The 23,236-nt window shown below is 40.1% G+C and overlaps 1 protein-coding gene across 7 annotated transcripts in view; it reads left to right on the forward strand.

The window, feature by feature from the left end:
- WWOX (WW domain containing oxidoreductase) overlaps positions 1-23,236 on the forward strand; it is a 674,139-nt gene that overhangs the window by 239,523 nt on the left and 411,380 nt on the right. For 2 of the 7 annotated variants that reach the window (XM_065567631.1, XM_065567636.1), the window contains one exon: positions 1,181-3,933. The exons of the other annotated variants lie outside the window; for them this stretch is intronic. In XM_065567631.1, the coding sequence (XP_065423703.1) occupies positions 1,181-1,528 (348 nt within the window). In that variant the 3' untranslated portion in view covers positions 1,529-3,933. Of the gene's footprint in view, positions 1-1,180; positions 3,934-23,236 lie in introns of those variants that run through there. 7 annotated transcript variants of the gene reach the window in all.

The raw sequence follows: 23,236 nt of genomic DNA on the forward strand, positions 1-23,236 counted from the left end.
TCCACCTTCATCCTCCATGACCTTTCTGCAACTTTTGAGCCCATTGATCGTACCTTCTTCTCAAAATTGTATCTTTCTCTGGCCTTTGTGGCTCCTGGTTCTTATCCTATCTCCTTTTTCAGGAAGGATAATGTCTTTTAACATTTTCTCTCCAATTTCTCTGCTTTCCAAAGTTATTTAGAGGGTAAAGCAGAACAGAGATGAAAGTGATTATCGTGACCCCTTATGGTCCAGATGACGTTGGTTCTTGGAGTTGGTCTCCCCAGCAACGGGACCACTGATTTCATTTTTCTCCCCAGCCCCACACAGACTTTCTATCTCAGGGACCTCTGTGGTAAAAACATTCAAAAATCCTGGACCTAATAGCTTGACTCATGTCTAAGGAGCAATTTGAAAGTTGGAGTATTCTGACTCCCTCTTCAGTACCCTTCTTTCAGCAAGAAAGGCTCCATACTCAGGTGTACGTTTCCTATATACTCCATCAATAGTGTTAACAAAGTCTCTGTATCATCCCTCAGGAATTCATTCAGCACAGCCATAATCTCCTCTAGGAGACTTATTTATCCCAAAGAGGAACACAGGAATGGTTACAGCTGCAACCAGGCCCAGCACACATACATTCACTATCAGGGGTGCTGGAACTAGGGGTATTGGGGGTGCAGCAGCACCCACTGGCTTGAAATAGTTTCCATCATATACAGGGTTTATAGTTTTTTTTTTTCAATGGCTTTCAGCACCCCCACTATACAAATTGGTCCAATGCTGCTGTTCTCTAGCCATTGCAAAATGGACACACACGTTTCAGCTGGAAGGCTGTATATGCCATGTTTCTCCTTAACCACCACATTATTTTCCTAGACATATCCCTATTTTCCTGTTCCTCTTTTTCAGATACTGCCTACTCCCTGGAGAAAAGGGACATTTTGTCATACCTGTCTCTCTTTCCTCCTTGAGAAAAGTAACTGCACTGATCTGACCTCCACCAACTCTATTAGGGATATGGAACACAAAGAACAAAACTCAGTCCTGAGCTAGATACTTTCCTTTACTGATGGACTGGTTTGTATATTGCTTGCATATACTACCATCTGTATATAGTATATGTATGTAGTATATGTTTGTATTTAGTTTGGGTGTTACTGGTATTTATTTAATTGTGTTATCTTTGGAAAATATCTAGAAGAGGAAAAGAGAGGCTGAGATCCCCCACTTTCCGCACGGAAAGAGACTGGACTCAAGTACACGAATCAGTGGATATTCCTTTCTCAAACAAGAAAAATGGGCAGATATGACAAAATTTCTCTGTGTAGGCAAGTACATCCCTTTTAATTTTAAAACTCTTTCTAATGGTTACATGGGTAGTCCTAATTTTCTTCTACTGGAGGATGTTAAATTAAGGGTGGCTCCTAACTGGCTGGGGAGCTGTATGGGGGATTTTAATTTAAATCAGAAGATAATGCATGAGGGAAGCGGTACCTTGAGGATGGCAAGAATTCTATTGATGGATGCAGCTTTACTTTTTAATTAAAAACCCCCAAGCTTTTGTGCTACTACAAAGATGTTAGTAGCGTAGTGGAGTTCTTTCTCTTTGTATTTTTTTAAAACTTCTTCCAAGTCTTTTTTTACTTTCATTTGAAATCCATTGTCTCTTGGGTTTCCAAAGTTGCTTAATGGATTAATACATTAGTCATCTAGATCCTCACTTCATGAGGATACAAATTTAAGTCTTGGTGTAGGTAGTTAGATCAGCACTTTGTTCTTACTGTTGAGTCTCAAATTTCTTGTTCTTCACTATGTTGGCACGGACTTCTAGAAGGTTAGGGATGACTTAGTCTTGGCCTAAAAATTACACTTCTCCCACTTCATCTGCAGGTGTGCATATATCATGGGTGATCAGGCCTTTTCCAGCAAAGAGTGGTGTGATTTCACATTAATACTGTACTATATGGATCTATTAAAAAGGGAGAATTTTTCAACCTTGGGATCACAAGTTTATGGCTCTATTCAACCAGCCCATCGTGAGCTCCACCTGTGTCCCCTGGGAGGTGCGATAATAATTTTATGGTCCTGAGCATATACTTGAGAAAGTTCTTGGAGACCAAGGGAAGATACTCCCCTTCACATGCCTATGAGGAACCATGCCCATGAGATACCACGTTGATGAACATGATATGAAAACAAAGGTATCTAGGTAAATCTGAAGAGGAAAAAATGGTTGTTTCCTCCAAACCCAAGCTGGATCAATAAAAACACATTTGATTGAAGGTATGCGCTAGGCTCTGATTTGTGCTACAGTTTGTGTTTTTAGCCTTGCTGTGAGCCATAGGAAAAATATGGCATCTCCATTTAGGAAAATCCAGGGAAAATTCCAGAGGGGGATTGGCCTGGGGTTTGCCCAATTGTCTTCCCTGAGAGGTTGACGTTACAAATCAAAATGCTTCTGTGACCTGTTCAGAGTTCTGCCTATTAGCTGCATCATAGGGCTAAATTGTGCCATTAAGGGACAGCACAGCATTAGATGTAGCATGGAGTCTGACTGCCCCGGGTTAGAGCTTGGAGGCAGATTTCCTCTCTAAGGTTCCTGGCCCTCTGGGGGAACACACCTGCAGAGGTGCCATGTGAGGAAATGCAGCTTACTGTCCCCACTGCATCTGTCATGCTTTGTGGTGAGATGGGAGTTAGCAAGATGGTTTGGCCCTTCCTCATCCCCACTCTCCTTTTGAGTGCTGTGGGCATTCCTTGTGCTCCTCTGAGCCATTACGTGGCCCTTATGCAGGAGACAAAAGAAAAAGCAGATTGGGTGAGGAGAAAAGGCTTTATGCATCCTACTCTATTCCCCTTGGGTAATCACCACCTACATTTTGACTAGGCCCAATCCAACCCATTGTGTTTCTCTTAAATTCTGTGAGTTCTCTAGATGTGTCTGTTTTTTAACCTATTTTCTTAAAATTTTAACTATTATCACTTGTATTGTCGGAGCACCTCCAGCTTCCAAATATGATCAAGGACCTTTTCTGCTAAGTAATAAGCTTATCTAAAGAGACCAGACAAAATATAGGATTGGAAACTGAGGCACAGAGAGATGAAGTGAGTTGCCCAAAGTCAACCAGCAAGTGGCAGAGGCAAGACTAGAACCCAGGCCTCCTGACTATAGTGTTCTATGCCCTAGCCCACACTGCTTATATTACCATATATCCATGAATATCTGTGAAGAGTAAATGTTTATTTTAAATATTTGTATATATACTGTATGGTTAGAATTAAAGCTTATTACTAGAGCTGGTCAAAACCAATGTGTTTTGGTCAAATTTCAGCCAGTGTAATTTTCACCTGGAGCGGGATATCGTTCACACAACATCAAAACTTCTCCAGGTCCTAGAATCTATGGAGAACAAGTACTTGTCTGACAAAGTAAGAGGTATGTAACCCCACAGTGCAGGTGAGAGGGTTGGATCTGAGCAGAGGGAGCGGATTTTGGTCCTATAGAGAGAGAAGCTTTGTAACAAAGGGCCCAATCCTGGCAAGGGCTAAAACTAAGTGGGATTTGAGGGTGCTCAGAACCTCAGAGATAAAGATCTGGCCAATGTAAAGTAGAATCTAACTCCAAATATTTCTTGGGAAAACATTAAGTTAAAATGATGGAGTATTTTTTTTTCTGACACATCCTATTCAATGTTCTATGCTTGCCCTTTTCACTGGAGAGAACTACAAGACAAACTCGTTTGAGATTTAAGTCAAATTCAGTTTTGGTATTTCATTAGTTCTTGAATTGTTTTCAATGTGGTGGTATTTATATTTGGTGGCAGTTACGCTGAAAAATCCATGGCACTGAGACTTAATGAGATCCATAGAATCTGTGCATATATTATTATTTATTATTTGTATTGCCATAGTGCCTAGAAGCCCGAGTCATGGCTCAGGAGTCCGCTGTGCTAGGCACTGTACAGACAGAACAAAAAGATGTTCCCTGTCCCAAAGACTTCATAATCTAAGGATAAGACAAGAGACAACAGATGGATACAAACAGATAGGGGACTACAAGGAAACAGTGAGACAATATGGTCAGCAAGGCTGGCAGTGGTCTCAGCATATCACTGGCCTAGCCTTTGTCAAGTTTTTTGTAGGCATCACTGCAAAAGGAGAGGTTTGAAGGAGAACAATGAAGTGGATTTGCAGAGATTTATGGAAAGTTCTTCCCAAGTGTGAGGGGCAGCATGGGAAAAAGCATAAAGGTGCTTGTTTGAAACTTTTACAAGTGGAAAGGACAAAGACGGCCTTTCCTGGGGGGAATTAAAGTCCCAAAACTGACCGCAGAGCAGATTATATCTATTTGCAGCTTTTTTATAGAGCTCATTGATTTATTTGATAGATGAAGAGGAATTCATAGTTGAGTGGAATACAGTGAAGTAGGGAACAAATCTGCAGTTTCTGGTTTCCTGTGTTTAAGATGTACTGCAGGATTGTGTGGAAATACTCAGAAAGATACTGCACTCAGAAATAAATCCTTATCCTCTGCATCTCCATCACTTTTCCCTTGCAACAAACATAATGAAGGCATGGCTCAGATTTATCCAAAATAGAATGCCAATTAAGATTTTTAGTCTTCTAAGAGAAAGATGAAACTACTTAATAGTTTCTTCAGGCAAAAACTATGTTTTTTGTCCTAATGGGTTAGATTTCTGACTTGCTGTTCATTCAGTAATTAACTTCTCTTGGTAACAATAAAAATGTATATAGGCTTTCATGAAGAATTTGTTTAAATTTGTATGGAGTGCAAAGAAAAAGTACTAATGCATTGTGCAAGATGTTGCATGGCTAAACACTCAAAAAAGTGAGGGCATGCAAAACTCAACGCTTTCCCAGCAATGTTAACTCTGCCAAGTTTCATGTACTGTCTGGTTTATAGTATACATTTTACAGTGTAAAGAGGAATGTGTTGAACCACACATTTAATGGAGAAAACAGGAATAGAAAATAATACATCGGTGGATCATTATATAGATATTTCTTCTGTTGAAACTTTATTTCCTTGTTTGTTGCGATTTTAACAGTGAAACCTTAATATAGCATTAATATTTTGTCCTATTTAATTTCCTCCATCTCTTCAATTTTTCCTCCTCATGTTCTGCAGGGCAAATGCACTGGTTCTGATGCATTGGGGGGTAATTTGAGTCTGAGTGTGGTGCCCCCTGGTGCTATATTACCTAATGTGGAAAACTGTACAGTGACTGACTAATGACTTTCCTTAGGCCATCAGGGTTCCCCAGTGCTCAAACTAAATATATTAGGGTTACGTTTTACTTTCAGTGAAATCCACATGCAAATATTCCCATTATATGTGGATATGACACACGATTAGGATGGTAGAAATGAATCTGCCAGCAACATGGATCTTGCTGCACTGTCTGACTGCTGGATAGATTTCACAATCCAAATGCAAGATGAGTCTCTCAAATACAGTGGCAGTAACAGTGCAAACCACTCCCGTGAAGCCCTTTTTTGTTTGCCCCAGCAGTCTGAAACTTACAAAGGTAATGTCAAGTGAATTTTAATGTATGTTTCAATATGTTTATAGTCAGGTTCATTTAAAGTTTCAGTGCTGATATGCAAAACACATTGATGATGATGATGATGATGATGATAATACTTTGGCACCTTACATCTTCAGAACACGGTACAAACATTAACTAAGCATTTCCGAATATATGTATAATGATGCACATGGCAGAATTGTCTGTTACCAACACCAAACTAATTTTGTGATTTTTAAGAACCTTTTATCCTTCAGGGAATGTCTTAAATGACATGTTATTCTTTAGTGCTAATATTTGCAATAGTACTACTTGCTTGTTCACTCCAGACTACCGTGTATGAGTGATTCTATCTAAAAACGAAATCAAATAACATCGTCACTGAAAGTGACCATAATTTAAGGAGATTAGATTCCGAATTGCTTGTACATTGCTCTAAAACAAAACCAATCATAAGAACATAAGAACTGCTATACTGGGCCAGACCAATGGTCCATCTAGCTCCAATATCCTGTCTCTGACAGTGGCCAGGAAGAGAGCTTCATGGTCAGTCTACAGAACAGGATAGTTGGAGTGATTCACCAGGTCTTCCCTTCCAGGCTTCTAGCAGTCAGAGGTTTGGGGTCGCTCTGAGCATGAGGTTGCATCCCTAATCATCCTGGCTTGTAGCCGTTGAAGCATCTGTGCTCCATGAACTGATCTAGTACTTTTTTGAATCCGGTTACACGTTTGGCCATCATAATATCTCAGGGAAATGAGTTCCACAGGTTAATTGTGCACTGTGTGAAAAAGAAGTTCCTTCTGGTTGTATTAAACCTGTCATCTATTAATGTCATTGTGATTTTTGTATTGTGGGATAGGGTAAATAACATTTCTCTATTCACTTTTTCCATACCTTTCACGATTTCATAGACCTCTATGATATCTTCCTTTACTCATCTCTTTTCTAAGCCGAACAGCCCTAATCTTTAGTCTCTGTCCTCATATGGAAGACTTGATACTCTTTGTTGCCTTTTGGTGAACCTTTTCCAGTTTTACTATATTTTTTTTGAGATGGGGTAACCAGAACTGCATAAGGTGTAGTCGTACTAAGCCTTTATATAGTGGCATTATATTTTCTGTCTTATTTTCTATCCCATCATTATATATATGTAGTTGGGATTATTTTTTTCCAGTGTGCGTTACTTTGCACTTATTGTTTGAATTTCATCTGCCAGTTTGTTGCTCAGTCACCAAGTTTTGTGAAATCCCTCTATATCTCTTCACAGTCAGCTTTGGATTTAACTATCTTGAATAATCTTAAAATAATCAGAAATACATGTGGCCAAATTAGAACTGCTTTTGAAATCTGCTAGCCAAGTTATTTACATGGTATGGATCCAGAGACTGGTTTAAATAAACTTTAGAGTCCCTGTTTGTGCTTTGAGAGCCAAGATAATGCATCATATAAGCTACTATCTGAGATCCACATCACAGATTAGATGGAAGGATCTCGCCCTCAGTGTCTAGTTTCAGAGGTTTTGACCAGCTTGTGCCAATGTGGTGGTAGCTGAAAAATGCTCAATATCTGTATACACTGACTTATTTTGTTCTGCATTTTGGATTTTCAGAATTCAGCTACAAAGCATAACATTCAGAATGTGAAACCTTTCCCTGAAATTAAAATGTTGACCCTTTGTTATCTGAAATTAAAAGAAAATGGTTTGTGTCACAAGGTAGGTGAGGTAATATCTTTTAGTGGACAAAATTCTGTCGGTAACAGAGACAAGCTTTGAGCCACACAGAGCTCTTCTTCAGGTCTGGGAAAGGTAACTCTAAGTGTCACAGCTAAATGCAAGGTGGAACAGATTGTTTCATATAAGTAATTAAAACATATATGAGACCATTCAACGTAGAGTGGCCCGTTAACTCCTCTGCATTCATAGGCCAAAAAAGAGGGGATTAGTGGGTTACAGATTGCTGTAATAAGCCATAAATCCTGTCTTTTTTCAGTCCATGATTTTTAGTGTCTAGCAGAGTTATGAATTTAAGGAATATTGTTTGTCACATATAACTTCTCCAGAGGGAGTTAGCAGCTAAATATACATTTTTTTATCAAGTAACCTAGAATGATGCAAATGTTTAGCCTTCATGTTAACTGCCGGGATTTTTTTTTTTTAAAGACTTCTATATAATGTTATAGGTATACACATGCACAAATGTGTGTACACATCATCTAGGTAATACGCCTCCTCACATGTGTTTGTTTATTTTATATATCGATATATGATTTATTTATAAAGACACTGAAAATAATTTAGTTTTAAAATGAATTAAGTTCCTATGATAGTCAAAGAATTAGCATTTTCATGTCACTGACTTTAATAGCCACCAGGGGGCATTGTGGCTTGGTTGTCATTCACAAACTTAGAGTGTGCCTGTAAATCTGAAGTCTGGGGAACATTTGTGATTTCTCTTAAGGAGAAATCCTGTCTAGAAGGGAACAGATGTGGATTTCTTTTTGCTTTACTAGAAAACCATAGTGTTGTCAAATTTGCTAAGCATAGTCAATTGAAGATTAGCATACAATAAGCAGTAAGAAAGTTTCTAACTACAGTACAAAGTAGATCACATTTTTTATGCTTCCTCTGAACTTGGAAGTTGTAGGTTTCACTATTGTAGGATTAAAAAAAAAATTCAGTTCAAGTATAAACTTTAAAAACTTGGGCAATGAGATGCCCTCATTTTTTAAGCAGGACCTCCCGTTGATTTCAATAAAGAGAACATAAGAAGATACTGTAGGTCCTACACATCAAGTGCTTTACAAACATTTAATTAAATCTCATAAGAACCCTTTTTGATGGATGTAGTATACTCATTTCACAGGTGAGTACTTGGAGGCACGAGAGGTTAACTGACTTCCCTAATCAGCATTCAAGTCAGAGACCGAAAGAGGAACATACCCCAGAAGTCCTGGCCCAAAGTCCTCTGCTCTAACCACTGAACCACGACTCCCTTATTACAACTTGGAATTTCTGTACAGCAATTAAGAAAAGTACGGTGCAGCTATGTTCACTAGAAATGCATGTGTTTTGGGGTGTCTAGCTGGGAACAACTGGCATTATTAAATATTGTCCTGTAGAGGCACCACTTATTAACTACTGTGTGTAAAATACGTCGTCATCAATAATTCTTGTAGAATTTCTTTTGTAGTTTATTTCTCAATATATAGTTATGCACTCAGCACTGTGGCATACATTTGAATTATTATATTAAAGGAAACGTGCAGTGGAGCCCGTGTTTGATGTTACTTTCTATTGTCCAGTGGAAAACTGGTGCTTATATCCAGTAATTTAGATATCAGTCCTCATAGGTAATAGACTATACTCTGGATTTCATATGTTAAGATGAATGCCACTTAGGGGCCACAAGATTAGGAATGCTGCTATCTGTTCTAAGGCCTTGGGGCTTGTCTACATGGTACAGCAAAGCATACCAGAGAGGTCTGAGCTGTAAAGTGCTCTTACATACCAGAGAGGTCTGAGCTGTAAAGTGCTCTAGCTATCCTGTTTAGATCGTGCTGGTGCTTTGTAAAAGGTGCCTAGTTCATATTAATATAGTACCGATTTACAGGTCACACCCTTCTTGTGCTTTGTTGGAGACATGCAACAACTATCCCAAACTACTTTGTTTTTATCTCACTTCCTAATCTTACAAGTCAATTTATTAGGGCTTCTAGCATCTCATACCTATAGTATCTGGTAGGATTTCAGTGTGAACCAATAATCCAAGCACTTTCAGATCTCCTGTAAGCAGCTTATCAACGGTTGTTGTCTCCTCTCCTGTGACATAGGAAATAGCAAACCTCACCTGAATCAAGCACGCCACAGTTTTAAATATCAAATACTCTTCTATTATCAGTGTTTCCCCTCTTCCACACTCCCTCCCTTCTAGTGTCAGGATACAATATGATATACGCTGATGTTACATTTTCTTTCCTACTCAACATTTATATTGTCACAATATTCAGCCTCACATTGAAACCAGAGGCTTCTTTTGACAATTTTATTTCAAAGTTTGTCATCTCTCCTGGGTGACCTCACCTTCTTTTTCTTCTGCCCACATATTTTCTACACTGTGCACTCCAAACCCGCCTTCTCTTGGCATGGTGACCTCTCTAAATGTCTCTTTTATAAATCTTTCATTCTCCTAAACTTTTCATAATGTGGAAAATTGGCTCTCAAGCAACCTTGCCCTCAGTATGCTCAATAAGAGGACATTATGAGTACATGTGTTCCCCCTGCATGTCTTTATCTAGAAAACACGAAATCTTGCATTACTTTAGCAAATTACCGGCGTCCCTTCCATTTTAGATCCTTAATTACTAAGATTTACAGTCTTTTATAATCTGTGCAGAAAAAGCTTCAAAAGAGGAATGAGGCTAGATATAATGTAAAGATATTTACTGACTCTGTAGTCTCTCACTCTGTCAGCACCAGTTGTAGTCCAGTTAAACTAAACAGTTTAGTAATGGTTAGAAGAACTGCTTCAGATTAATTTAAATGTTGTAAATCAACACCGCCAAACAAAACTAGAAAAGAACCAAATGAGATACTTTGTACATGTTGAAAAAGACTTGAGGTCTTGTACTGGTTCATTTTAAAAGTGAATTTTCTTTCCAAAAGCAGTTATTTTAAGCCTAAAAAAAGTTTCTATAGTAGAGATGTCCGCCAGTTGGAGGAAAAGATTATGAATTGATTATACTATGTTACTGTTTGCATATTTTCATATATTTCTTGTTATTCTAGTTGAGTACTACATTCAGACAGAGGTTGCCAATAAAGTTTATTGTAGGAGCTAAGTGTCAATATCTGTAGTACCCCCCGCCTAGGGTGCTTGTAATTAAAATGCCACAGATAGTCTGGGAGATGCATGAAAATTTGATGGCAAATTGATTTCAGGTTCATCTTGAAATTTGTCCTCAGCTGGACTCGATACTGCTGGCAGACATTGGATGGCTTTTGTCAAAAGGGTTTGCTGGGATGAGACAGTGATGCCTTGATCTGAATATTAAATACAGCACTCTGCTTATGACAAATTGTTCACTTAGTACTAAAACAGTCCTTTTTTATATACACTTTATTGTCTGTGCAATGTGTAGGATGCCTTCATTCAGGTCTATTTTACATAGAAAAATAAGTTATCTAAAAGTAATTGGGCACATGAAAGAACAGATTTAGAGATAACAGCTTCTAATCTCAATATAGATAGTAGAAACTTACAAACTCTGTAAACAGTGCTAGTGCTAAAATTTAACTGAGCAGCACCAAGAAAAAAGATGTTGTCCAGATAGTGTGTAGATTTAAAACTATATCTATAGCTATATTCTATCAGACTTAATTTCTTATTTAAAAAATAGAGACAGCAATTAGAGCAAATATATAATACTTTATAGTTCTCTTGTTCACATTACTGATAGGTAAGAATCTTAGTGATTTCAGTATAAACCTCTCTATTCATACATTTACGTTTTAGGAGTAACTTCTGCTCATAGTAGACACTTGAAACAGAGTCTCATGACGAGAGTAAATTATATTTTACGAAATATGAAAATAAATTTAGCTCTGTTTAAAAAAATGTACTGGTTTCAGTGTGTATGTGTTCTTATGTATTGTGTCCCAAGACTATAACATCTCTTTATTAGGGTTAATCTGGAATTGTTTTCTTTAAAAAAAAAAAAAAAAAAAAAAAAAAAGGGGGGGGGGGTAATTTCTCATGCTTGTTTAGGGCCTGATTTTGAAGTGGGGACTCTGTTTATGCTCATCCTTCAAACAAACAAAACTTGAATAACAAACGTTATGGGATTTTTTGGGGGGGGGTGGGAGGAGAGTTGTAGTGGGGTTCTCTGGGCTGAAGCGAGAGCAGGGAAGGATTTTTGGAGAAAAGAAGGGAGGTGGGCAAAGGGAGGAGGGAATGGGGAGGAATGAAGGGAAGGGGATAAGTAGTAGTATAATGGGCAGGGAAAACAAAGTTGGACAGCTGTAGTATTCCACTGATAGGAGAAAGGCAGGATGAAGAGGGATCAACAGCCAACAGTAAGACACACATGGCAGGTGGGGAAATAGGTTGAGGGTGAAATCTTGGCTCCACTAAAGTCAGTGGGAGTTTTGCCTTTGACTTAATTGTGGGGTAGGATTTTACCCTCAGAATCGGAGTATCAGTTGAGTGAATGATGATGACAGGTGACTGAAGTCTTCTCCTGGCTGGTTTTACTCTTCTCCATATGGAAGAGGTCCATGGAGGCCTCCAGGCTTGGTCACTCCCATTTGGACTTGCACAACATTTCACTCTTTCCCTATCCACGATATATTGTTATATTACTGTGAGGGAGCTGCCTGCAGAAGACTTGAAGCTTGGAGCAGACTTGCTAAATGAGCTAATTAGAGCCACCTGGCGCAGGGAGGTAACCAAAAGCTGTTAGTTCCTTAAAAAGAGCTGAAGCAGTCATTTGGGAGAGCTGACTCTGGAAGTCTACAGGGGAGTCAGTTCTGAGCAGGACGGCTGAAAACCGAACCTGAGGTGGATCACCCCAAAGAACTCAGGAAAAAGGAAAAGGACTAGATGAAGGAACCCTTTCACTCACCCAAGCTCTGAGGTAAGAGCCATGCCTTGGCACTCTGCGTTTTACTTTTGAGTTACCATCTGAATAAACCCAGACCCCTATAAGGGAGGCAATTGGACAAGCATGTGTGTGGAGTCTCTGTAAAAGGGCCTGGAAGAGGGAGAATATAGGGCAGGGCAGAGCAGAGGCACCTTGATCACAAGAAGGCACATGTGGGCAGCCAACTCATCTACAATTATATGCAAACAACTGCAACATAACATTTTTTTAAATGCTAAATCAAGCACTCACAAATTAGGAAGTGCCAAAATTAAGATTTCCCATATAGCATTAATTCACCACCTTTTTTTTCATAATGATACAGTCTTTAATTACATAATCTGACTTTTTTCCACAGTACCCCACTTCATTCAGTGCACAGGATGAATGGTGCTCAATGAATGAATCAGTGTGTGTGTGGTATATGAGCCTGATGTCTGTAGGGCACCTGCTTCATTTGTTTCAGTCTGTCTCCCTGCTCTCAGTTCTGATGCATGGTGCTTAGTACGACAGTGACCTGCATCAGCTGGGAGCAGCAATTGTCGGGGAGAAACCTCTTCAGTCCCTGCAGTCCTGGGCCGGAGCATGCTCAGTATGGGTGAAATTGTCACAGAATTTAGCTGCCAAACTATAACAAGTCTCCACTGAACAAATGCAGGGTTTTTTTATTTTTATTTTCTTTCCATGGCTTATAACTTTGCCAAATTTAGACAGAATTTCATGGGGATAAAGAAGGCATATCGCTGACACCATTGTGATTCCCTAGCCAGATTTCAAGCCTTTGCTCTTAAACACAGAGGCACTAGAGCAGGGGTCGGCAACGTTTGGCACGCGGCTTGCCAGGGTAAGCACCCTGGCGGGCCGGGCCACTTTATTTACCCGCTGACGCAGCAGGTTCAGCCGATCGCGGCCCCCATTCGCCGCGGTTAGCCATCCCGGGCCAGTGGGGGCGCGGAGAAGCGGCGCAGGCGAAGGATGTAATGTATGTTTAGCATAATCTAAACAGTGTTTTCTTAACACAGCTTTACATCTAAATAATGCCAGAAATCGTCTCTTTGGGGCTTTAGACCTGTACGTTTAGGGCTATTTCCTATTTTACCCACTGGCTGAACTGATCTGTGGAAATTGAGAACTGCATGGTAGTGACATGAGGATTCACTTTATTTTATTTTGATTTTTTTTTAAATACACATACTAGGATTGCCTATCCCAAGCTCTTGGCAACTCTCCCAATATTTAAAATAAAATAAGTCAGCAATTGCATGACTTAGGTGACCCAGTTCTAAACTTAAGTAACTGATCTCATTTCAAATGGTCAGTTTATTTCCTCCTTTTGTGACACTGGTGATATTGTGTTTTTATTTCCAGCTAAGATTGATTTGTTCACTTTGTAAATATTATATGGTACAGAAGTCTTTATTTTTTCATATAATCCTTGTTTACAAAGTCAATACAATCAGCTTGAAAATATGTAGCAAACATTGCAGTATATTAGAATCTTGTGTATTGTGTTTGCTGTAGGTACAAATTCAATATAGCGACTCTCCAACAATTGACATGTCAAGTAATGTATCAACTTCTGGTATATTACTTTTTTCTCATCCTATTACTACTTATCAAAAATAACTCACCACCCACATTTTTCTTCTCATTAAGAGCCAGAGCTGCAAGATATACTGAGTACTATCCAGTCCTACAGGTCTCAATGGGATCTGACAATGCTCAGCATCCTTGCAGGAGGTAACCTGGACATTGCAAGATTGTATCCTAAATTATTACCATAAAAATCGCACAAAGGCATCTTTGTGATTTCAGTCAAGGAGATCGTTCCTTACATTTTTGGGGGGAGGGGAATCCATTTCAATACCAAAATATTTTAAAGATTAAATGTAAATAAAATGAATCTGTTGAATGTATACAATATATATTTGAAATGTTTTCTATTATGATATACACGCTATTTCACTTATGCTAAAAATCTGTTGTAACTTAATCTTTCCTGTAACTCATGAATTATCACATCTTGTTTCAAATAGCAGAGAAATGGATTGGGCATTTGACTGGGATTCCGGAGACCAGGATTCTATTCCCAACTCTGCAATTAGCCCTGGTGGGTGACCTAGGGCTTGAAGTTTTAGTTGTGCAAGCCATTGTTTTCCTTTGTTCTTCACTGCCCCAACACGATGAGTCATTTCCTGTCAAACCCAAAGAGCTGCCACCGTATTTGATCAGTGACTGTAATATAGTGGAATTTGATGTTCTTGATTTATGAATATGAAGGTGCCTTATCACACACATGCAATCGAACAGCACAATTTCTAATATTTCAATTAAATCAGCAGTCCTTCCTGAGCCTCACCAGTGAAACCCAGAATTGGAGAATCCCAAAATAGCTTCTGTGGATACATAGCACAATTCTGCTGGTTACTCCAGTGAGTCAAGGGTCTCATCTGAAGCGGTGCCTGGGCTAGCCTGCACAGGCTAGCTTGAGACCAGTTAGCACAGTTATCAATAGCTGAGTAGGCTAACAAACCAAGTTCATGCCCAGGGTCTGTGCTGGGCTTGTACTGCCCATGCTGCAGCTCAGGGCAGACTACAGGCCAATTCCGAACCACCAAATACTTTTGAACGGACCCCAAAATCTTTTTATTTACTTATCATTATTATTATTTTTATACTATTATTTTCTCTGGAGTCTGGACCTTGACTATACATTGACCAAGAAATGTGGACCTTGACTAAAAATAATTGATTACCTGTGCTGTAGCCCATGCTGCAGTGTCTTCACTCTACATGCTAGAGTGACTCAACACGTGGGTAGGCTAGCCCGTGCACCACTTTTGCAGCATATGCATACTGGTGTTCTTGATGGGTGGAGTCTGGTTTTTAATAAAGAAGTTCTCATCTATTTTGGGTCTCATCAGAAAACGTACGTGAAACTGGTTGATATAACAGCTGTGTGGAACACCTGAGTGACTGCTAAATAGGTCAAAAGGGCATGTAACCCGGGTCTGCTGTAGCCTTTTGCGACTTTTGCACTTCAGCAGAAATGCTATGTAGCTTAACTACATATTGATGTTTTGATGCTTTTCTTGGGGCCATTGAAAATCATATGACATTTTGTAAAGATCCAATGGAATCTCAGCCCCATACACTGTAGGAAATTTCCAGGGAGAGTGGGGGAAAATAAATAAGGAAAGCAGCAGGTGGAACTTCAAAGCTCCAATGGGGATGGATAACCTCTTGGAGCGCAGAGTTTAGGAAACAAGGAGCAGCATTGTCAGGCAGCAGGAGGGAAGATTGAAGCAGAGGGGCAAGAATCTGATGAGGAACATGTGTGAGCATGCTGTCATTGACAGACAGAGACTGTCTGCCTATGTAGCACATCATGCATGATCTGTAAGATTTCAGTTAATAGTGGGCTCTTTAGCATCAGAAGATTCAATCGCTGGAAGCTGGACAGATTCAGACTAGAAATAAGATGCCTGGTTTTAAGGGTGAGGGTAATTAACCATTGGAACTGCTTACCAAGGGATGTGATGGACTCTCCAACACTTGAAATCTTTACGTTAAGAGTGAATGTCTGCTCTAGCTCAGGAATGGATGCAGGAATTTACTAGGTGGAATTGTATGGCCTGTGTTATGCAGGAGGTCAGATGAGATGATCCTGATGGACAGTCCCTTCTGGGCTTACAGTCTATGTATTAAAAAATCATCCCAGTAGATTAATAGTATGTCCAAAACCAAACCAGACTTTATAAATTGTTTCCTCAGGGAAGAGCAGACTTCCAATAGCCTTAGCTACCTCTTTATTATTGCTCCAGTAGTTCTGTCTGAATTTTTTTTTAAAAGTCGCCTTTAAAAATCTGATTTGATATTTTTTGCTAAGTTCGTCTATGTGGTTATTTTCAGTCTGACTCCTGAACCAGAGACCAAAGGCTGAGAATTTACTATGCTTATGCACTCTATATTATAACATATGATTAGTCCATTATTCCTTGTAATTTTTTACATTAATTATCTGTTATTTAGAGTAATATGAATGCTCTTCAACTTGTGCTTGTGAGGTTACATAAACATGGGGAGGAAGGATGGTGGCGGTTCGAGCACGGGGCTGTAAATCAGGAAATCAATGTTCAGTTTCTAGCTCTGCTGCAGCCTTTTTCTTTTTCAGTTTCCTCACTGTTTTTCATCTTTCCCACACCAAAAAGTGGGAATGAAAATACCACGAGATGGAGTTGTGGTGAGGCAGTAAAGCACTTTAATAACTTATTAAAATTACAGGCGTATGTGTCAACTTTCAAAAACTTCTGTAATATTGTTGAAAACCTGCCTCCTATATTACCCTGACATACTCAATTGGCAAGTTACAGCTTAAAATTCTTTAGTCCCAATAAGTTTTTTAAATAAATTAACATAAAGTCTCCCATGATTATCTCAATCATATCCTGTTTCCCTGAGTAAATGTTTGCACACATTCCTGTAATGACATTTGTGATTCTTTTCTACAGAACAGCAATAATTAATCTATCCAGTGCTCTTTGAATACAATCTTGCTATTCTGTATACAATGTCATTTCTGTCTGGGAGCCCCTCCCTTCCTTCAAAAGCTATTACATGACCTCCAGATCTCTCTTAGACTCCATGTATTACCATTAGAAGACATCCACACTGGGAAATCATTCTGTTCCTGTTGTTGATTAATATTTTATCAGCCACAGGAGGAAATGGTATTCTTTAGCAACACTAATAAGTAATTGAGCAGATGAGATGCCCCTGCTAGCTTTGGTAAAGGGGTATGTAGAGGTTATAAAAGAAGAGCTTAGATGAGACTTAGGATAATCAAGTGAAAAAATTCAGAATAAAATGTTGTCTATAGTGAAAATCCAGTAACAGCATCAGCAGAAAATAAACAGCAATCGTCTTTCTTAAACAATAGCTAGCCAAAAACAGTGCATCTTGCTCAAATTGGTGTTTGTTTATTTTAACAAAAGTACTTGCTTTAAGTCTTCAAAAAAAGTTTAGAATGATTCAATGAAAACTACATACTAGACAGTAAAAATTGAGGAGTGCTTAATGCACAGGTTGTTCAAAGGCTTCTTTCAGCTCTTTCCTGATAACATCAGTAGTTAGAATAGGAAAAGCATCTTTTGGAATAGAAATTCACGCATTTACTAACTACTCTAGATTTATTCAGTGTTGGATCCAAAGATAGTGGTATGTGCGGTGTTCTCTTCTGGGTGGATAATTCAGGCAAGAAACATAATGGCACACTTCTGTCGTGGGTTGGCTGATGTGCAAAGCGTATCTGTTTGAAAATTTTATTTCACTTTAATAGACTTTCCTGGGCTACCTACTTCAATGTGGATAGAAAATGTTGTCTTAAAGATATGTCTATACTGCAGCTGAGAGCAAGTCTCCTAGCCCAGGTAGACAGGTTCAAGCTAGCACTCTAAAAATAGCAATCTGGGTGTTCTGGCTCCAGCAGAAGCGCCAGCTCTCATACCCACCTGATCCTCTAGGCTTGAGAGCCCGAGCTTCAGAATGTCCACAGTCCTATTTTTAGCATGCTAGCTGAAACCCCACTAGCATGAGTCTGACTACCTGGACTGGGAGGCTCCCTCACAGATGCAGTGTAGACATATGCAAAGTGCTCTATCATACCACTGGCTCACATAGCTGTATTATAACATTGCATCTGGCGATGGAGTAAGATAAGTGTCCATGTTAAATTCTTTTAGAACTGGGAGTAGCCTTTGATACTATTGACCAAGAAAGGCTAACAATATACCCAGAGAGCAGTAGATTGGGTCACTTGTGAGTGTGGGCTCCTTTCTTTCCATTATGAGACTTCCAAGAGGGTATATACCGGGGTTGGCAATGTTCGGCACACGGCTCGCCAGGGTAAGCACCCTAGCGGGGCAGGCCAATTTATTTACCTGCTGACGCGGCAGGTTCGGCCGATCGCGGCCCCCACTTGCCGTGGTTCGCCGTCCCGGGCCAATGGGTGCGGCGGGAAACCGCGGCCAGCACATCCCTCGGCCCGCACTGCTTCCCACCGCCTCCATTGGCCCGGGATGGCGAACCGCGGCGAGTGGGGGGGCCGCGATTGGCTGAACCTGCTGCGTCAGCAGGTAAATAAACTGGCCCGGCCCGCTAGGGTGCTTACCCTGGCGAGCCACGTGCCGAACGTTGCCGACCCCTGATGTATACTATCGAATTGCACATCTATCCAGAGGGCTCTTTAATTTGCAGTACCATAGGGTTATATGCTCTTGGACCTCCTAATCAGTGCATATGTGAGGATACTAGGCTATATGGATTAAAGTTATGCGTCTTGGTGTTTGTCAGACGAGATGTGAAAGGTTCATAAGAACTGTAATGGGAAACCGGCCAATGATTGTCAGATCATAGGCAGAGTAGGGCAGATGGACTTTTAAGATGTATTTTAAGCAGGGGTAGAGGGTTGGTGAGACACAGGGAAATGGCCAGAATGCTTTAGATCAGTGGCTCTCAACCTTTCCAGACTACGAAACCCCTTTTAGGGTTGCGTACCCCCAAGTTTCACCTCACTTAAAAACTACTTGCTTTCAAAAACAGACATAAAAATACAAAAGTGTCAGACACACTCTAACTGAACAATTGCTTACTTTCCCATTTTTACCATATAATTATAAAATAAATCAATTGAAATACAAATATTGTACATAAATTTCTGCGTATAGTATATAGAGCAGTATAAACAAGTAATTGTATAAAATTTTAATTTGTACTGACATCACTAGTGCTTTTTATGTAGCCTGTTGTAAAACTAGGCCAATAGCTAGATGAGTTGAGGACCCCCTGGAAGACCTCTGCATACCCCCAGTTGGTGTGGTGGCAGCAAAATGTATAATTATGATTATACTTTTAGAAAATTATACAGGAGAGTGAGGTCATGCATCTGACACTAGCAGTAGGGTTGCGAGACTGTAACACCACCACTGGTTTGGAGGAAGTTGTGCGTTGCTGGGCTGAGTGAATGGATAAAAAGGGGTTAGAAGAGGCATATACTAGAGCATAATAGCAAGCAGGTTGAGAAACCAGAAGATAGGTTGTATGGACCAAAAAGAGAAGAGCTATAAGTATGAAGGGAACCTTCAAGAAAAATCCCTTCGAGGATTGAATGGAAGAATTTTATCGTAGGGGATATTCTTATGGAAAACCTTAGCAACAAAGTCAGGATGATGACACTATAATTGTAAAAAGGAGTACTTGTGGCACCTTAGAGACTAACAAATTTATTAGAGCATAAGCTTTCGTGGACTACAGCCCTCTTCTTCGGATGCAGTCCACGAAAGCTTATGTTCTAATAAATTTGTTAGTCTCTAAGGTGCCACAAGTACTCCTGTTCTTTTTGCGGATACAGACTAACATGGCTGCTATATTGATGACATCTTCATCATCTGGACCCATGGGAAGGAGGCCCTGGAAGAATTCCACCATGCTTTCAACAGCTTCCACCCCACCATCAACCTCAGCCTGGACCAATCTACACGGGAGGTCCACTTCCTGGACACCACCGTACAAATAAGCGATGGCCACATTAACACCACCCTATACCGAAAACCCACCGACCGCTACGCCTACCTTCATGCCTCCAGCTTCCACCCCGGTCACACCACACGATCCATCGTCTACAGCCAAGCACTGAGGTACAATCGCATCTGCTCCAACCCCTCAGACAGAGACCAGCACCTACAAGATCTTCACCAAGCATTCTCAAAACTACGATACCCACACAAGGAAATAAAGAAACAAATCAACAGAGCCAGACGTGTACCCAGAAGCCTCCTGCTACAAGACAGGCCCAGAAGAGAAACCAACAGAACTCCACTGGCCATCACCTACAGTCCTCAGCTTAAACCTCTCCAACGCATCATCAGTGATCTACAACCCATCCTGGACAATGATCCCTCACTTTCACAGACCTTGGGAGGCAGGCCAGTCCTCGCCCACAGACAACCTGCCAACCTTAAGCATATTCTCACCAGCAACCACGCACCGCACCATAACAACTCTAACTCAGGAACCAACCCATGCAACAAACCTCGATGCCAACTCTGCCCACATATCTACACCAGCAACACCATCACTGGACCTAACCAGATCAGCTACAACATCACCGGCTCATTCACCTGCACGTCCACCAATGTTATATACGCCATCATATGCCAGCAATGCCCCTCTGCTATGTACATTGGCCAAACTGGACAGTCACTACGCAAGAGGATAAATGGACACAAGTCAGATATCAGGAATGGCAATATACAAAAACCTGTAGGAGAACACTTCAACCTCCCTGGCCACACAATAGCAGATGTAAAGGTTGCCATCTTACAGCAAAAAAACTTCAGGACCAGACTCCAAAGAGAAACTGCTGAGCTCCAGTTCATTTGCAAATTTGACACCATCAGATCAGGATTAAACAAAGACTGTGAATGGCTGTCCAACTACAGAAACAGTTTCTCCTCCCTTGGTGTTCACACCTCAACTGCTAGCAGAGCACCTCACCCTCCCTGATTGAACTAACCTCGTTATCTCCACACTGATATATACCTGCCTCTGGAGATTTCCATTACTTGCATCTGAAGAAGTGAGGTTCTTACCCACGAAAGCTTATGCTCCCAGTACTTCTGTTAGTCTCAAAGGTGCCACAGGACCCTCTGTTACTCTGAAAACTATAATTGTAGGGCTCTGTTCCTCTGAGTCATGTATTAATGATTGCCTTTTTAATATACAGGGAAACTCCTAAATTCCACATTCAGTACCGGGACAGAGAATTGAACATTTAACCTTACCAGATACCACTTTTCAAAATTAGATGATAGGCCTCGGAGGACGCCGAGGCCAAATTCTGCAGTCTCTGAGTCTTCCCTAGTAGTTTTGCCTGAGTAAAAGCCACATTAGACCTGAAGCTACTTACTGTAGACTGTTAAAAAGCTACAAGATTCCATAGAAGCATTGAACAGGAAATACAAGATAATGGATTTACTATCTAATTAGATAATGTGTGTAAAATGTCTTGTATGTGAAGTGTTCTATAAAGACTAAGAATTGTTATTCCTTTATGGCATTTACTGTGTATTGGCTGTGTACATTGCTACTTTGTATCTTCATGCCATCTTTAATGCTAAAATGAACGTCATGAATTAATCAGAGGCTCTAATTCACCAGAATTTATTAATTATTATTGTTATTATTTATTTTATTATATTATTATTTCTTTAGCATTAATCCTCTGTAATTAGCATCTTAAACCCAAGTGTTTTTTTGTGATCTTTATATCAGTCAAAGTAAAACCTTCTTCTATTAATTATGTAATATATAATAGGCAGGAGCTAGTTTGCAACTAGATTCAAAACTGAAACAGGTTCATTTAATGTGATAAGTGATACAGTCTTGCTTGTGAATTGGTCTGATTCCTTTGGGTTTTAACACAGAGAAAGCTTTGGATATCAACTTGGACAAAAGAGCAGAGGGTTTATTCTTCATTTCCTCACAACATGTTTGAAATATTAATAGGCCATATATTTTATTCCAGTTTCAAAAACAATCACATCAAGCTAATTGTCATGCCACTTTGCTCCATCGAAGCTGGTAGCCAGACATGTTCTGAATTACATGTGTGAGCTCAACACGGTAAGCTTTCTCCTGAGGCAAGGTTTGAAGCAGGAAACATGGGTACTAATCAACTGAGTCTTTCTAATGAATATTTATCAAATTGGTTCCTATCAGGTTTTTGATCAAATGCTATTTTTATTTTATATTTATTTTAAAGTATTGAAATTTAAATCTCTTAAACTAAACCCTTTTGGAGTTGTTTTATCTGAACATTTAGCCTAATGGAAAACATAGTCAGATGTACCAAATAAGTTATCACTCTCCAATGCAAGTAAATGCAGACTACGGTATTGATATGCATTCTTTTGTTGGAATGCATTCACTGTGGCATAGGCTGGCAGGAACTAGAAACTGTTATTCCTGTAGTAATGGAAACTAGAAATGGCATCCCCTAATTATGATGATATGACAGATGATGTGTTTATGCAAGTGCAAAACGTTAATTTCCCATTCCTTTCTCTGGGCTCAATTATACCTCCCACTGCAGAGGTGCTGCAGAGGTGATGAGAGGCCACAGGGAGCCTTTCTTCCCCCCCCCAAGCCTCTGTGCCCCTACACCCAATGTATCTACAAAGCAACATCTAGTCCCCGATTTGGGCTAACAAGTGTAGCACAGGCAGCACTGCTGGGGGCATGAGCAGCCTCATTCCAATTCCACCTGGATGATGGGCAGTAGTGCTGGATGGTGGGAGTGCTGATTAAACCTTTGTACCAGGTGCAGCAGTGGGTACACCCCATCTCATTTTCCCCACCACAAAGGAAATAGCCTTTTCCAGCTTTCTGTGCAGAGATTCTGAGCCGTCCTCTTCCTTACAAGCATAGCTTAGCCTCACACGGCATATTTGAGCCCTCTGTCTTAATGACTCTCCTGACCCTGACCAAGAACATTTACTAAGAGGTTGAGGTAGATCTGTGAATACCTAATTGGTCTGAATGAAGGCCTTGAGTGCTCAGCCATCCTTTTATATTGCTTTGCTCTATTGCTGCTTCCCCTCACTGATCTAGCTATGTTTATTTGCCGCTGATAGGAGATACTCAGAGTGCAGAACAGACTTATTTATCCTTTCTTTTCCCATCAACTCCTTCAGACTTGCCTTTTTACTGAGCTAGACAGTTCTCCCTTTTCTTATAATAATTAGAGGTGGGCTTCAACTGCCAAATTCAGCCTTTCTCAAAGATCAGAGAGGAGGGAGGTTGTGTTTGGATCTGCAGTTTAGGTTTGGGCCTGTTTCAAATAAAAATGGGCAATGAGGTGTTGCTTTAGCACATCTTTCAGAAGCATGTGCTGCAGATTGCCTGATCTTATGGTGTGACTGCAGTTAATTTCATTAGTCTAAGTGTAATTACATTACACAAAAAGGAAGCAGTCTCAGATTTCATGCCTGTTCTGTTTTTCCTCCAG

The sequence above is a fragment of the Chrysemys picta genome, chromosome 14, assembly GCF_011386835.1.
Source record: "Chrysemys picta bellii isolate R12L10 chromosome 14, ASM1138683v2, whole genome shotgun sequence".
Lineage (NCBI taxonomy): Eukaryota > Metazoa > Chordata > Testudines > Emydidae > Chrysemys > Chrysemys picta.